General features: G+C 38.5%; 1 protein-coding gene across 1 annotated transcript in view; it reads left to right on the top strand.

Annotated features, from left to right (window-relative positions):
* Positions 1-5,739: 5,739 nt before the first annotated feature.
* The window catches only part of me1 (malic enzyme 1, NADP(+)-dependent, cytosolic), a 69,355-nt gene continuing 61,553 nt past the window's right edge, over positions 5,740-13,541 (top strand). The window contains exon 1 of the mRNA XM_079343546.1: positions 5,740-5,956. Within this exon, the coding sequence (XP_079199672.1) occupies positions 5,828-5,956 (129 nt within the window). The 5' untranslated portion in view covers positions 5,740-5,827. The remainder of the gene's footprint in view (positions 5,957-13,541) is intronic.

Here is a 13,541-nt window from a genome sequence, read left to right as displayed (position 1 = left end):
AAGTGTTATCCATTTTCATTTTGTCAATTGCAATGCCAAAGAAGACACACTTTTCTCAAGTTTTTTTATATTCACTTTGTTTTTTTTTTTTTGTTTTTTTACAATACTTTTTTTTTTGTAAAAATAAAAAAGGGTGAAAGCTATATACCTATGCTGCACTTGACACATTCATATGGCGCAATAGCGTGGGGGCTGAGCAGTACCTTCCTCAGGATGTGTTCAGAGCTTCCGTGACTCAACTCAGCCTATTATGATCAAACTCCTTCTTGCAGTACACCCATGTCAACTGAGCTGTTTCTAATATTGCAAGACAGAAAAAGCTGAGGCTTTAAGCTCTCTTATTTTCCACCACACTAAATATGCGTAGGCTCAAACAGTGGGCCATTATGAGGAGTGATCAGTGAAAGGGCCCATTGATTTTTGGGGCTGGGGGAAGGTCATGTATGGACTAGTAGGAGAAGGCAAAGGAGGGAGCCAGGCATGTATGTATGTTTGTATGGCAAGAGAGTTGGAAGAACAGCATTCTTCAGGAAGTCGTCCAAAATATCCACCCATTTCCTCTGCTGGTGCTGAAGGTGCTCAGCAGGCTTGACGCCTCTGAGCTCTTTGGTGTGGGTTCTGTTCATGGTCCAAACATCAGTTTTGGCTTCATAAAAGTACCTAAAGGAGGGAAATGTGGTTCATGTTCAGGTTTTCTCTGCCAAAGATCAGACTTGAATCTCTGTGCTGCCAGTTTTTAAAATTGGAAGTGCAGTTAAAAACCCTGGGGGAATTGTGGAATGGTTAACTATGAGCACAGTTATTCAGAAAGTTTGTTAAACAATCCACCCACAATCATTGTAGGGATAGTTTATTGTTCCATGGTGGTGATAAAGAGCCCCAAATGTCTAAGAGGTGGAGGCATGTAAGCGCACATCATCATACATGTGTTTAACCTAAAGATCTCACATTACCTGTCGCATTGACCTTTGTGCCCTTTCACCCAGAATCTCCTTTTCTCATAGTCCCACAATTCTCTCTTTTTTTAAATTTTTTTAACCATAAAACACTGCTTGTTCTCGTTTTCAACTTTATGATGCTGCAATGAACCTGCTTTTGAATTGAGTCATTTTGTTTCGAACAGAGCAAAGAATTAAATAAATTATATTGGATGCAATTTTACTTGCTGAGATTGAAGTGTCAGCGCCTGTCTCGTGTTAAGCAACTTGTTGACTCCGGGCCATCCCTCCTCTGCGTTGGCAGTCTCCTAACAAACCCCCTCACTTGGCTCTCTTCTTCTCAAAGGCCTCGTCGGACTGTCTCCCAAGGGATGGTAAACTCCAGAAGGACCACTAAAGAGTGCTTCACTGGTTGCTAAAGGCTAGTAATCCCTACTCTGTTAACTTCCACTATCATCCACAGTCCCTGGTCATGTTTAGGGTAGCAGTGATCTTTACCAAATGCCTTTGAGCACCAGCTTTAGAATATTCTCCAAGGGCTCAGATTGGATATGGGAGGGCAACATATATCTGCTACTGTAGATAAGGAACTGGATTTTGTGTATCTCAGACTTCCAGAGCTCTTTCCATGAGCATTCTAACTTTCTTTGTATAAACTCCAGCTTGTCCTTCTTTGACCTTTTCAAAAACATTCAATTACATGGCTGAGTCATAAAGAGAACTTAGGATCTTCCAGAGCTGTCTATTCTGATAACACTGCTCCGACTAGTGCTATTTATCACAGACCTGACTCTACCTGGCAAACTGCCCTCCACTGTCTTTCTTTCCGTCCTTAGTGCCTGATGCCAGTTTTGGTGATGCGTGAGTTTCAGTAAATCAGCCCCTTCCCCCTTCCAGGTTACTGGGACAGCTGTAGAAAAATAACCCTTCAAAATCATAACCTTTATTTTCTCTGCTCCTTCTTCTCACTATAACATTCATATGAACCAGCTTCTACAGTCTCAGACAGATGCCAGTTCAATACAATCAGAAAGTAATGTTTCACTCCCCTTAGAGTCTGACTGTAATTACATTTAATAACCCCTTTTGAGAATTCTTTACCATCAGCTTGTCTGCAGGAAGTATGACCAGGTGTTACTGTCAGTATGCACAGGAATAAATGGAGATGAGAAAGAAAACCATATGTTTGTGGTTGATTTGATTCTCAGTCATTGTGATTGTCTTTGTTGCTGTCTCCACCTCTTCCTGACCAGAAAAGCCCCACGGGGATAAACATAGTCAAGAGTCAAAATATACACAAGAAAACAACAGAAGACTGACAGACTGCATGGAAGAAGCTCCTGCAGTAAGGAGGCTCCTTTAAGATGTCTGTGTGTGTGTGTGTGTGTGTGTGTGTGTTAGGCATTTTATCAAGATGTAGTAAACTGAGATTATGGCTTTAAAACCTCAACAGGGTTCAACAGGGTCATAGTTGACAAGAAGAGATAATGCAAATAAAAAGGCCTCTTGAAGGTGCTAAATTATGATGTTATTACATCACCAGTAATAATGAAATTATCTATGCTCTCATTTATCACCTGCAGAGGCTATAAGGATGCATCATCCTGTCACTCTCCCAGACCATAGCCTTGACTGTTTCCCTTTCACCTAATGCAAGCCAAGAAAGTGTGCAGTGGTAAAAAATACAGGCTTCATAAAAATAGCAGAGATGCACTGTAGACAGATTGTTGCAAGTAAAAATAAGAATTTATGTACATAAATAGAATAAATAAGAAATAAATCGAGGAACATAAATGTACCCATTATCAATAAACACATTTTTATTTGTATAGCAGCAATTCACAGCAAATTGCATTGTCCCGATTGAATAAACAAATACCTCACTCATTGCTCTATTACAAAGACGCAGCATTAATCCGTCATGAACATAGCAAAGTGGCAAGAAAAAAATTCAGCAACTCTTTATCTGTTTTATTCTGGTTTCTTTATATCTTTATTGCAGCTTGCAATAAATATTTACAAATTGGGGTGTTGCTGCGTGGATGCCAGATGTGTCGTAAAAGGGTTTTGCTGGTTGGTTAACAAATTATACTTCATGCATGCTATATTTAAGGTTCACAAACGTCTGTATGAAGTATTTCTATACATTGTGATCAGTGACAATGTCAGTGTGATCCATTGGCTTGATTTCGTATCAGTTTGTTTTAACACATTCTAACCTGGAAATGAAATGTATTGTAAAAAGTTGCACGTCAGTGCCAATGTTTTTGAAAAGGTAACTTTGGAAATGATAGTAGTGTTAGCCAGCATTTTATTCCTGAAAAATACACCATTTTTTAGAATCTAAATATGTTTTCTAGGTCTTTCCAGCACAGAGTCGGTATCACCAAACAGACAACTTCCTCTACAGCTGCTCCAGCACTGTGCTCATGTCTAGGTGTGCCTGCAGTGTGTTCCAAACCCTCCCTACATTCCTTATACCATCCCACTGCCAACTTGGCCTTCTGCATGTACTTAAAATATAACTCTGGCCCCTGATTCACAAACATGGGGCAGATGTTAGTTATCGAAATTAGCACATAACTGAAAGGATCTTTTCTGGACTCTCAGTGATGTAAAGGTGGCAAAATCTTAGTTTAGAAAAAAACATGTTCCCTTTGTTTAACTCATAATTTTAAAGCTGATTTTTTTTCTTCAACAATGGGTCACAGAATAGCCTATAGTGATAATGTTGCATGCCCCACAGAGGCTAGTCCTCATGGCAGCTGCAGTCAGTTTGAATTTGACCTTGGCCCTCTCTCCTCCTAACATTTCCACTCTCTCTTAAGCTGTCCTGAGGTAAAAAGGCCCCCAAAATATAACTCCAACAATGAAATAGCTCTAAAATAATTAAATCGTCAGTGTTTAGGCTGGCTGTCTGCAAATTCCACATTAACCATGACATTATGCCGCGCATTGGGCTTAATCTCTTGAAGAGAAAAAAAAGGTTAGATTTACTGTAGTCTAAAAGTCATGGTTGTGTTTAACTGTGGTTTTTGTCTGAAGAGCTTACAACAAAAGCTGCTTGTCAATGTCAGATTTGCTCCGTTTTTGAGCGCTTAATTTCTCCATAAAAAGAGTGCACTTTTTTCAAAAACCTAAACTTTCAATCTTATTTAAACATTACATAAATATAATTAGAGAAAAAATAAAACAATAAAAAAAAAGTTCTCTGGTACCCTAAAAACTCCAACTTTTGAAAGATGGACTCCAGTATTCAGATTTAACTCGTAAAATAAATGTGGTGTGAATTGTACTTTAGTATTGGCATGTCTGTTTGTTTGGCAGCAGCTACAGAAATCTGCTGTTTACTCAGCTTTAAGGACAAAGTGGGTCAACCATGTTCAGACTGTAGCAGCACAAACATCATGTCACCAAAGGTGAACCAATCACAACATGCAACTGCACTGGTGGTCTTTGTTTATCATTCCTGCGCACAGGTACCCAGCTTTATAGAAGATACCAATTTAATGGGGAGAGGTCTAAAATGTTGAGAAATAGTTTATGTTTACCATGCATGAATAAGTCTGAAAAGAAGCAAAGGGTATCAGTGATAATAGTGTCTAGACCAAAAACAAATACAGCAACAATGTGGCATGATCAATATGAAGTGAGAATGCTGCAAGCTCAGACTTATTCTCCAACAAGTAAACCAACAGTAGAAATGTAGATTTAGAGATAATGTCAAAAGCAAGTCAAGAAAATTCTAATATTTTAGACCTTTTTTTTACCCCCATATGAGATCCCATTTTTGATTATTATTATTTTTTTTATCTTTAACTGACCTTTATAGCCTCTCGGTTATACCAAGCATGCTTAAGAGGAATTAATCAGTCTGAACAACTTTACTTGGAACAAGCTCAACCTGAACAGGGTGGACATAAATCTTAGACGCGTTCACTAAGGGTTCAACTTCTCTTATTTTAGTGACACGCCCTGAATTATAGCAAATTTATTGGCGTTAATAGGGGGGAATTATTAATTATTTTCATAATTATTTTTCATAATTCATATGTCTTTATGTTTATAGACTTAACTGACTTTGAAGCATTCATCTCATCAATGTGAAGGATACAGACTGAGGGGTAAAAAACTGTTATTCTCCATATACCAGGGTGTTTTTTCACTGTCACACTCTATGCTGTGTAAAGTTGCATAACTCTCCTGCTTAAACTGTGAGGGCTGAAGAATGACCTTGGCTTCATATATCCTCATTCCTGTCACAGTCTACAGTAACACTGCCTCCCAAAGACCCTGTTTGCAACAAACACTATGACTCATCACAAAGCATAGACCTACACTATATAGGCACAGTATTATTGTAAACAATACTACAACACAATTAAACATACTATGGCTATGCCTTATGCCACTGCTATAACGATCTTAGCTCGCCTTAGGCTACTTTAACTATACAGTTATCAATAAATCTATATGAACTCTTCATAAAGAAAATAATATACTATGTAAATACACTTTGATAACTCAAATAACTTATGTATTAAAATAGTGTAATTTTTTTTTTTTTTTTGTCTAAGACTACAAATCTTATGCTAAAATACATGCACCCCTTTGGAAGGAGTTACAGGGATATTTAAATGATTTATATTAGTAAGTTTTCTATTTTACAGTTTTGTTTGGTGATAAGCATCTACCCAAAGGAACTTTGCTCATCAAGACCTTTAGCAAGTAATTATAAACAATAAAACATCCGGACTGATTAACACTGCTGTTCATCTTAGATTTAGTGACCGTCAGAGACGCGCGTGCAGAGCTCAACGGTCGGACCTGCGCATCCACTTGTTGAGTGTACAACAGTTCACCGTTGCTCTATTTAAAGAGACAACAACATGGCACACGGGCTGGTCAGACGGGAGTCAGTGGAAACCGAGATGCACAAGTCTGAAACCAAAAGAAAAACTTTTGTTTACACCAAGAAGAGGGGCTACGATGTCACCCGAAACCCTCACCTGAACAAGGTAAGAGGGTTGACTCAGTTGTTGAGTTATTGGCTTGTTTCTATGAACAACGAGGTTGTCAAGTAGCTGCTGCCTTCAGGGGCTGTAGGAAATATTATAATTCTGAATTGTGCGGCAACTAGGCTACCAAACTGTTGGACGGTGGACGATTATGATGCTTTGTCACATCATAATTACGGATTTAACATTAAACCGTAATGGGCTTTAACAAGATGTTGCTTGAATCTAAGTGATTGCAGTCTTAACAGTAGGCATAGCCTACGTGTTTAAATATTGAGATACATTTACAGCATCGCCTACATCATCTTCATACCACTACTATTTGGCAGCCATTCAAATATTCCTCGTACATGTAATGTAGTATGTTCATAGCCTACTTTAGTGCTCGCACAAGTGGTTTCTGTCTTTTTTCTATTTCCTGGACTTCTGGCATCCGCAACCAGGAGTAGGCTACTTGAACGCAACATTATCTGGGAGCTATCAGCTTTAAACGCGGTTGGTTATATTTAGATTTAAAGGGGCCATACGCTGCTGTCACACACAGTGGGGCTTTTGTTCAAACTGCCTTGTCACGTATTGCCTTTCAAAGACTCTACTTTGGTAACAGTGGCATGTTTGATAAAAGGAAGCTCGCCTCAGTCTCAATCTTTATTTGTATATTGCCAATTCATAACGAATGTCATCTCAAGACAATTTATAAAAAGAATGTAAAATACTTTACTCTTTATTTAATATAATGAAAGAGCAGGTGAAGGACATTGGAAAGAAAAATGGGAAGGGGGAGATGGGATAAGATGCCTCAGGCCCTCCTTATCCCAGTGCACTAGGCCTTGGCCATATATGAATCAGCATTTAGTATCCTATTGTGACTATGAGAACTTACTGTATATCATGACAAGTTAGAATAATCGTTAAGTCTATGCAACATAAAAAATTAAATTTAAAAAAATTGCTCTTTTCTTAAACAAAAAAGGGTAGCAGGCAGAGCCTATAGGAGATTGCACAATCTTGTAACAGCAAATGCTAAGCAGCAGCTTCCTTCTAGGTCATGGGATAGGAAGATGCTTAACTCTCATTGTGGGAACTGTAGTCTGTTGACATTTTTAACTTGACTGCTTTGACCAACTTTACCTGTATTATTAGCCAGTTGTATGGCCCTCCTTTTGCTTAAATGCACTTTTAACAAAAGAGACTCTGGCAGCATCTGAGCCATTTCCAGTGTTTTCTCTTGGTTTGTGTGTATTGTGGCGGACCCCCAGAGGTCAAGCTGTAGTGACCAGGGTCTCTGTCCATGGTGCTGACTGCCCATCCAAACAACAGGCTGGAATTCAGGGCCACTCTAGAATTTGACCAATCTATATCAAAGACGAACATGTTTCAGAAAACTTGAAAAGTCCCCCCCCCCCTGAGCTACAGATATTTCCCCTTTATAAGTTAAAGGAAAGCATAACTGTAGGTCTTTCAATGTCCAATAATAGGCTATATAACTTTTGGTTTATATATCACTGTGAGTTGTTGAAAAAAGTTTTAGAAATACAACTGCACTAGTGTGATAACATTTATGTCAGTTTACCCCAGCTGCCAGCACGGGTGGTGTCATCAGTGAGCTGATAAGTGAGAGAGTGAGGTTAAAACAGGCCAGTGTCCGTGAAGTGAGGGGTGGTGAGCTAGTTACTGTTCAGAGACTTAAATGTTAGTCAAGTTCATGACACCACTGCTCAGACCACCTCATGTTGCAAACCAACCCATGTGTGTGAGAATTACAGAGCCCTTGTTAGGAGAAGCTGTCCAAAGTAATGACATGGAAGCTAAGCCTGTACTGCTGTAAATGAAGTTTTACAGCAAAATTGATTTTAAGTACTTAAAAGACATTAGTGTTGAAGTGCACACCGCATTTTAAATATAACCTTCCTCAAATAGAAACTCCTTGTTGTGAAGATTACACTTAAATGTTCATTATTGCATCGTCATGAAATCCCTCTTTAGTTTTCTGTTGTCAAAATGTGATTTATTCTTTCTCTGCCTGTAAATAATAGAGGTCATTCTCGGACCCACAGCACTCCAACTGACCCAGTAAACTGTTTGTTTACATCTCAATTTACACCTTGGGACTCTGAATGAGTGCTGTGTACAACAGGAGCTTTTCAAGGGGGCCGATAGGTTGACCTAAATTCATGTAAAGTATGACTGGTTAGCACATGCAATGTTGCACTTAATTATGAATATTCGAACAGAGGTCTTTTTCGAAAACATGTTCTTTGACATGCAAACCGGGAGCTAAAGCTTAAGTTATGTGTCTCAGACTTCCTGCTATTTTTTTTGTGAGTAATGTTAGGAGGAGGATGAATTTTAGAGCAACTTTTCTTTCTTCACTTTAATATGAATAATTACTGATGTACAGAAACTGGTCTGCTATGAGAGTAATCACTTAAATAGTCATTTCAATCATTCATTTAAAAAAAGCGGAATACTTCTGTTTGTTGGTTATTTTGTCGAAAAGAAAAATAAATGCTGTTCTATGAAAGAAAAGTAAAAGATTGGCTCATACAACCACTTCTGTCTATATAAAATAAATGTAGTATTTATTCCAAAACAAATATTCCTATATTTTTTTATGCTACATAGCGGGCAATTAGCCACTCAAGGTTGGTGGTATCTGATAAACTTACTCTTTCATCAGTTAGCTTAAATGACCCAAAACACAGACTCCTTCAAACACACACAAGTTAGAGTCACAGCAGAAAAAAAGGTTTCTTATGCTGCCAGGTGAAACATTCACTGTCAGTCCCGTACATGAACTGAGGTAAGGAAATTGGAGGAGAAGGTAGGAAATGACTGCTAAAGCGTGTTAGCGACCAAAGACAGGTAGGCTTCTGTGGCTGAGGCAAGTGGCACATTGTTGCCCTCCTTCTGATTCCAGTGAACCCTGGGGATGAGGTGTGTTTACCTCCTTCAGCTGGCCCACTTCACCTCTAACTGGAGCCAGTCACACAGAACAACCTGCTAATTGAAGCTGAGGGCTGCCGTGCTGAAAGCAGCCTGTCCTCACATCGACAGGCTTCAATTTCTTTTTTTAATCTCTGCGCTCACACATATAAACATGCAGAGCTGATACACGTGCGTGACGTATAGGTAAACATACAGCTTTAAAATACTTCATTAGTGCTCCATCCTCCTTCTTAGGGGTGGGTCCTGATATTAGGTGTGTTTTGTGTGAGCTCGCTGCATGTGCAATAAAGCCATGAAGTGGGCTTCATGGTGAAGAAAGGGTCTTCTGTCGTGGAAAAGAGAGGGCTGGCCACACTCCACAGACGTCCTCTGTCTCACTGCTTGATCACACGTTAACCAAGTGTCTGTGTGAATCCTGCCACTCAGTACGTCGCTCTGACGCTGGTTTCCGCCTGCTATAGCCTTGAAAAACAACAACAACCCTCCGAAAAAACGCTTTCAGTAACCAATCCGTGAGTTTGTTTCACTGCGCTAAGCTGTTGTTGGGGATGGAGGTCTAAAGATGCCTAAAGATGGTTGAAAAACTCAAAACCTTTGAGGTAGTAAAAGCTTCAGTCCTATTTTCAACCTACCATTATACATTAATATCTGTAAGGAATGTTTTTTTTAATTAATTGATAATTTAATTGATTGACTGATTATTATATTAATAGGACTTTATTGTCAGAAGAATTGAAAAGAAATTCGACTTGCATCCCAGGATCTCTGTATATGACATACTTAAGTTAATACAACATTTCAAATACCAAACAAATATTCAAGGCTCTTCAACATACAACAACTGATTTTGGATGAAGCTCCATTTCCGATTGTGGGATTGACTGGTGTACAGCAGTGCTTAAGTTTGACCGTATTAAAACATGAGGCCCTGTATCTTCCTTGCCACTGCAACTTTGCAAAATGTTGCTTGTAGTGCTCATGATGGATCAATGTGGGGTCTTAATAATATAACTGTGTACCTGCTCTTTTGTAACATAATCTAAGAATAATTAAGGGTTTTACCTTCTCTTTTGTTCAGTGTCTTGAGGAAGCAGTTATTAAGAATCAACGCTAAACAAATAAAGATTGATTGACTGTAGCTGACACTTGATGGTTTTTATTAATTGCTACGAGTATGTTCAAATACAACACTGTTAGCCAGTCTTAACTTGTTAATACTATAGGCAGAGTCAAAGAGTCTCTGGGTCTACAGTCCTTTCATTTAGTGGAGAACTTTTGATTTGATGTTAGTGGACAGTGAATGTCTTTCTCTAAATTCCCACCTGTATTTCATAAACACTAACTTTTTTTTAATTGTATTTTTTTAAATGAACCAAAAACAATTGCCACTGTTTTCTTTGTGCACTTCTGGAAGGTTTTTAAGCAGCCCACTCCACCACTTTGTTTATGGCATGTTGGTGATGCAGCCCAGGGTCTTTAGAGTAACTTATCAAACATGTCCCAGCTGTGTCATCAGAATACTTAAAGGTCACATCCTCCTTTCTAACCAGTTTAAAGAGTGACCTAAAACATGTTGCCTGTTGCATTTTAGCCAAAAATCCACCTTGATACTTTATTTGATCATGCCTACAAACCCTCTCTGTCAGTCCTCTTCAGGACAGGCCGCTTCTGTGTCTGCAGCTTTAAATGCGAGTGAGCTGTGCTGGCCACGCCCAAGCTCACTATGCCTGCCCTATTTACAGTGAGACTCAGAGGGCAGAACAAACAACTAGCTGTTAGAGCGTCACAGACCTGGAGGAGGGGTTACTTCCCTTTGTCATGTCACAAAGGGAAAATCTCTAATAGTGCATATTTGAGCACACATTTTCTAAAAATTAGAGCAGGCAAAAGAGGAAAAGCTTTTCCTCATAGTTAGAGGGTTTATTGACAGGCTAGGAACGCATAGTGTTAAGTGTGTTTTACACAATATATGACATTAAAATGAACAGCTTAACTCACACAACCATAAGGTAGGCCACGATTTGTGATGATAGCATATGAGGGTTTTTTTTCACCTGCTGAGGAAAAAAATTGAATTTATTAGCACATAAATTATGAGGTAGCTGAAAATACTGTAAAATCACTGTGGCATATACATGAATACTATCGGCCCCAGGAGAAACAATGGTGCTATCACTCACATTGTAATGCCAAATTCAAAGAAAACTCCAACTGATCCTCTTGATGCTGTAATATGTTGTTTGTCAACATTTGCCCATCACAAAATGTAAGCTTCAGCATCCTTACCCAGAAAGTGCTTTGCAAGAAATCTGTGTCCTGATTGAACCTTGATCTGCACTGTATCAGACAGGGATGTGCTGGTATTTCAAATGGTAACATTCCTGATAACCCTCTGAAGCAACTGGAAGTCATTATGCTCTCATGTTAGATTGACCCTGATTTGGCTGTCACACTCATTGAGTCTTGCTCCTAGAAATGTTATTTGTTTCCTCCCATGGCTTTCTTTTTCCTAAAACCAATACATAAAACCAATAAATATAGCAACAAACAAACAATTGGCAACAAAAGTGCTTGATTGTATCCTAAAATGGAAATATTCATCTGGGCTCTCTTATTCCTCTCCTGTGGGTAAGTGTGAGGATTTGTTGGTTGCTGCAGAGTAACTTATCTGCTGAGTTTTCCATGTGAAACTGCTTTGCTGCTGCTTTATGTCTCGAGCGAGGCCTGATAAGGCTTTTAACAGAGAATGCACTCGAGTAAAATGATGTCAAGATTGCTTAAAGATGTCTGTGAGAAAATGGCTTGATGACCTGGCTTGGACTTTCGCCTGTAGTCTGTATTTTTGATTCCCATTGAGCACACTGTCAGCATGACGCTAAGGCTTAGTTTGTTTCTGCCAGTGAAGACTCATAAAAGTTTTGTGCTGACAGTTTTTTTTGTGTTGGTGAAGAATTACAGAAAATCTTTGTCCTTGTTGTTAGCCATGGTTTCCATGAACATTGGACATATTTCCACATTTATTGGAATCTCAGATTTCTGCTCCATATCCATCATACACTCAATGTTTTTTTCTTGAAACATAAAACAATCATAGGTTGATGAGATAAAGAGTAAACAATGAGACCCACATCGTGCTGATTGCATTTAAGGCTGTAGTCTTTCGCTATTTTTTTTTACCAAGAGTTTGATCTTCTGATAATACAATTCTTTTTTGGAAGTCTATGAAGTAAGTAAAGTAAGTCCGCCTATTTGAAGTTAGACTTTAGACTTAAGAAAGTTCCAGTCCAGTAAAAGGGAATTTTTATGTTTTCATCATACTTATTTTTTGTTGATGAAACAAAAATAAATAAATCCTTGTTAATAAGTAAGCAGGGGGGGCAGTGGTTAGCATGGTCACCAGCAAAAAGGTTCAGGTTGTAATCTTACAGCTGACTGGGCACATCGTTGTGGAGTTCTCTGGTACTTTGGCTTTCTAACAAAGACATTCTTGTTAAGTCAAGTGATGACTCTCAATTCCCTGTAGGTGTTTGAGTAAAGAGGTTTGTCCCGCTGTGTCAGACCTATGATTGACTGACATTACAGTTTAGTGTGCTCTCGCCAACCCTTATATGATCAGATGTATTGACAAATGATAAATGGAAGGAAACTGACTGGTCACCCAATCTCCTTTTTAAAGATTTAAAGTACCTATATTCTTACCGGATAAAATTATCTGAAGTTTTGCACAAAATAAATCATTTGCTTGTGTCGGGATAAGGCTTTGTAAATGATTTAATTGTGATAGCCTATTGTGTTGTTGATTCTTATAATTCCCATCTTGTATCATTACCTTTTCAAACATTTTAATTTGGACCAAATACCTGCTAACTTACATATCAAAATAATGTAAATGTACTTTTTGTAAAATGTAAATATACTTTATAATACAGCCCTTTACAACAATCCTTTTGGCTAACCAAAGTGCTTTACAACAAGTCGAAAAATAAAAATAAAATCCAATAAAAACATAGTTGAATAAAAGTAATAAAATACAGCAAAGTAAAACAAGGTAAAAGATAAAAGTGTCACCATGCTACTGGGTATTAAAAGCCATATGAAATAAATACGTTTTCAGCCTGGATTCAAAAAGGCTTTGCTCAGAAACAAGGCACATTTCAGCTGGAAGCCGATTCCAGAGCCTGGGAGCAGCAACAGAGAACGCTTGGTCACCCCAGTGCTTATATTTTGACCTGGGTACCTCCAGCAGCAGTTGGTCAGTTGTCCTTAACGATCTACCAGGATCACGGACATTTAAAAGCTCTGATAAATAGGATGGGGCGAGGCCATTAAGAGCTTTAAAAACAAACATTAAAAGTTTATGATCAATTCTATAAGGGAAGGGAAGCCAGTGGAGGGACTTAAGAACAGGAGTGATGTGCTCTCGCCTTTTAGTGTTATAGACATTAGCATACTAACATGTAAAGCAAAAAAAGTGATAATGAGAAGTATCTGCTAAACATGTGACAAAGATGTCAGCATGCTAATGATTCCATGAAGCCCAAAGAACAACTTTACTGGAGAAGACTTTAGGCTCATGCAACCTTCAGCATGACTTAACTCTTGTGTTGTTTTCAATATGCAGTCGCTCATTTTCGAC

The sequence above is a fragment of the Symphodus melops genome (genome assembly GCF_947650265.1).
Source record: "Symphodus melops genome assembly, chromosome: 5".
Taxonomy (NCBI): Eukaryota; Metazoa; Chordata; class Actinopteri; order Labriformes; family Labridae; genus Symphodus; species Symphodus melops.
Note: the sequence above shows the minus strand (reverse complement) of the source record. Positions and strands in the feature narration are given on the sequence as shown.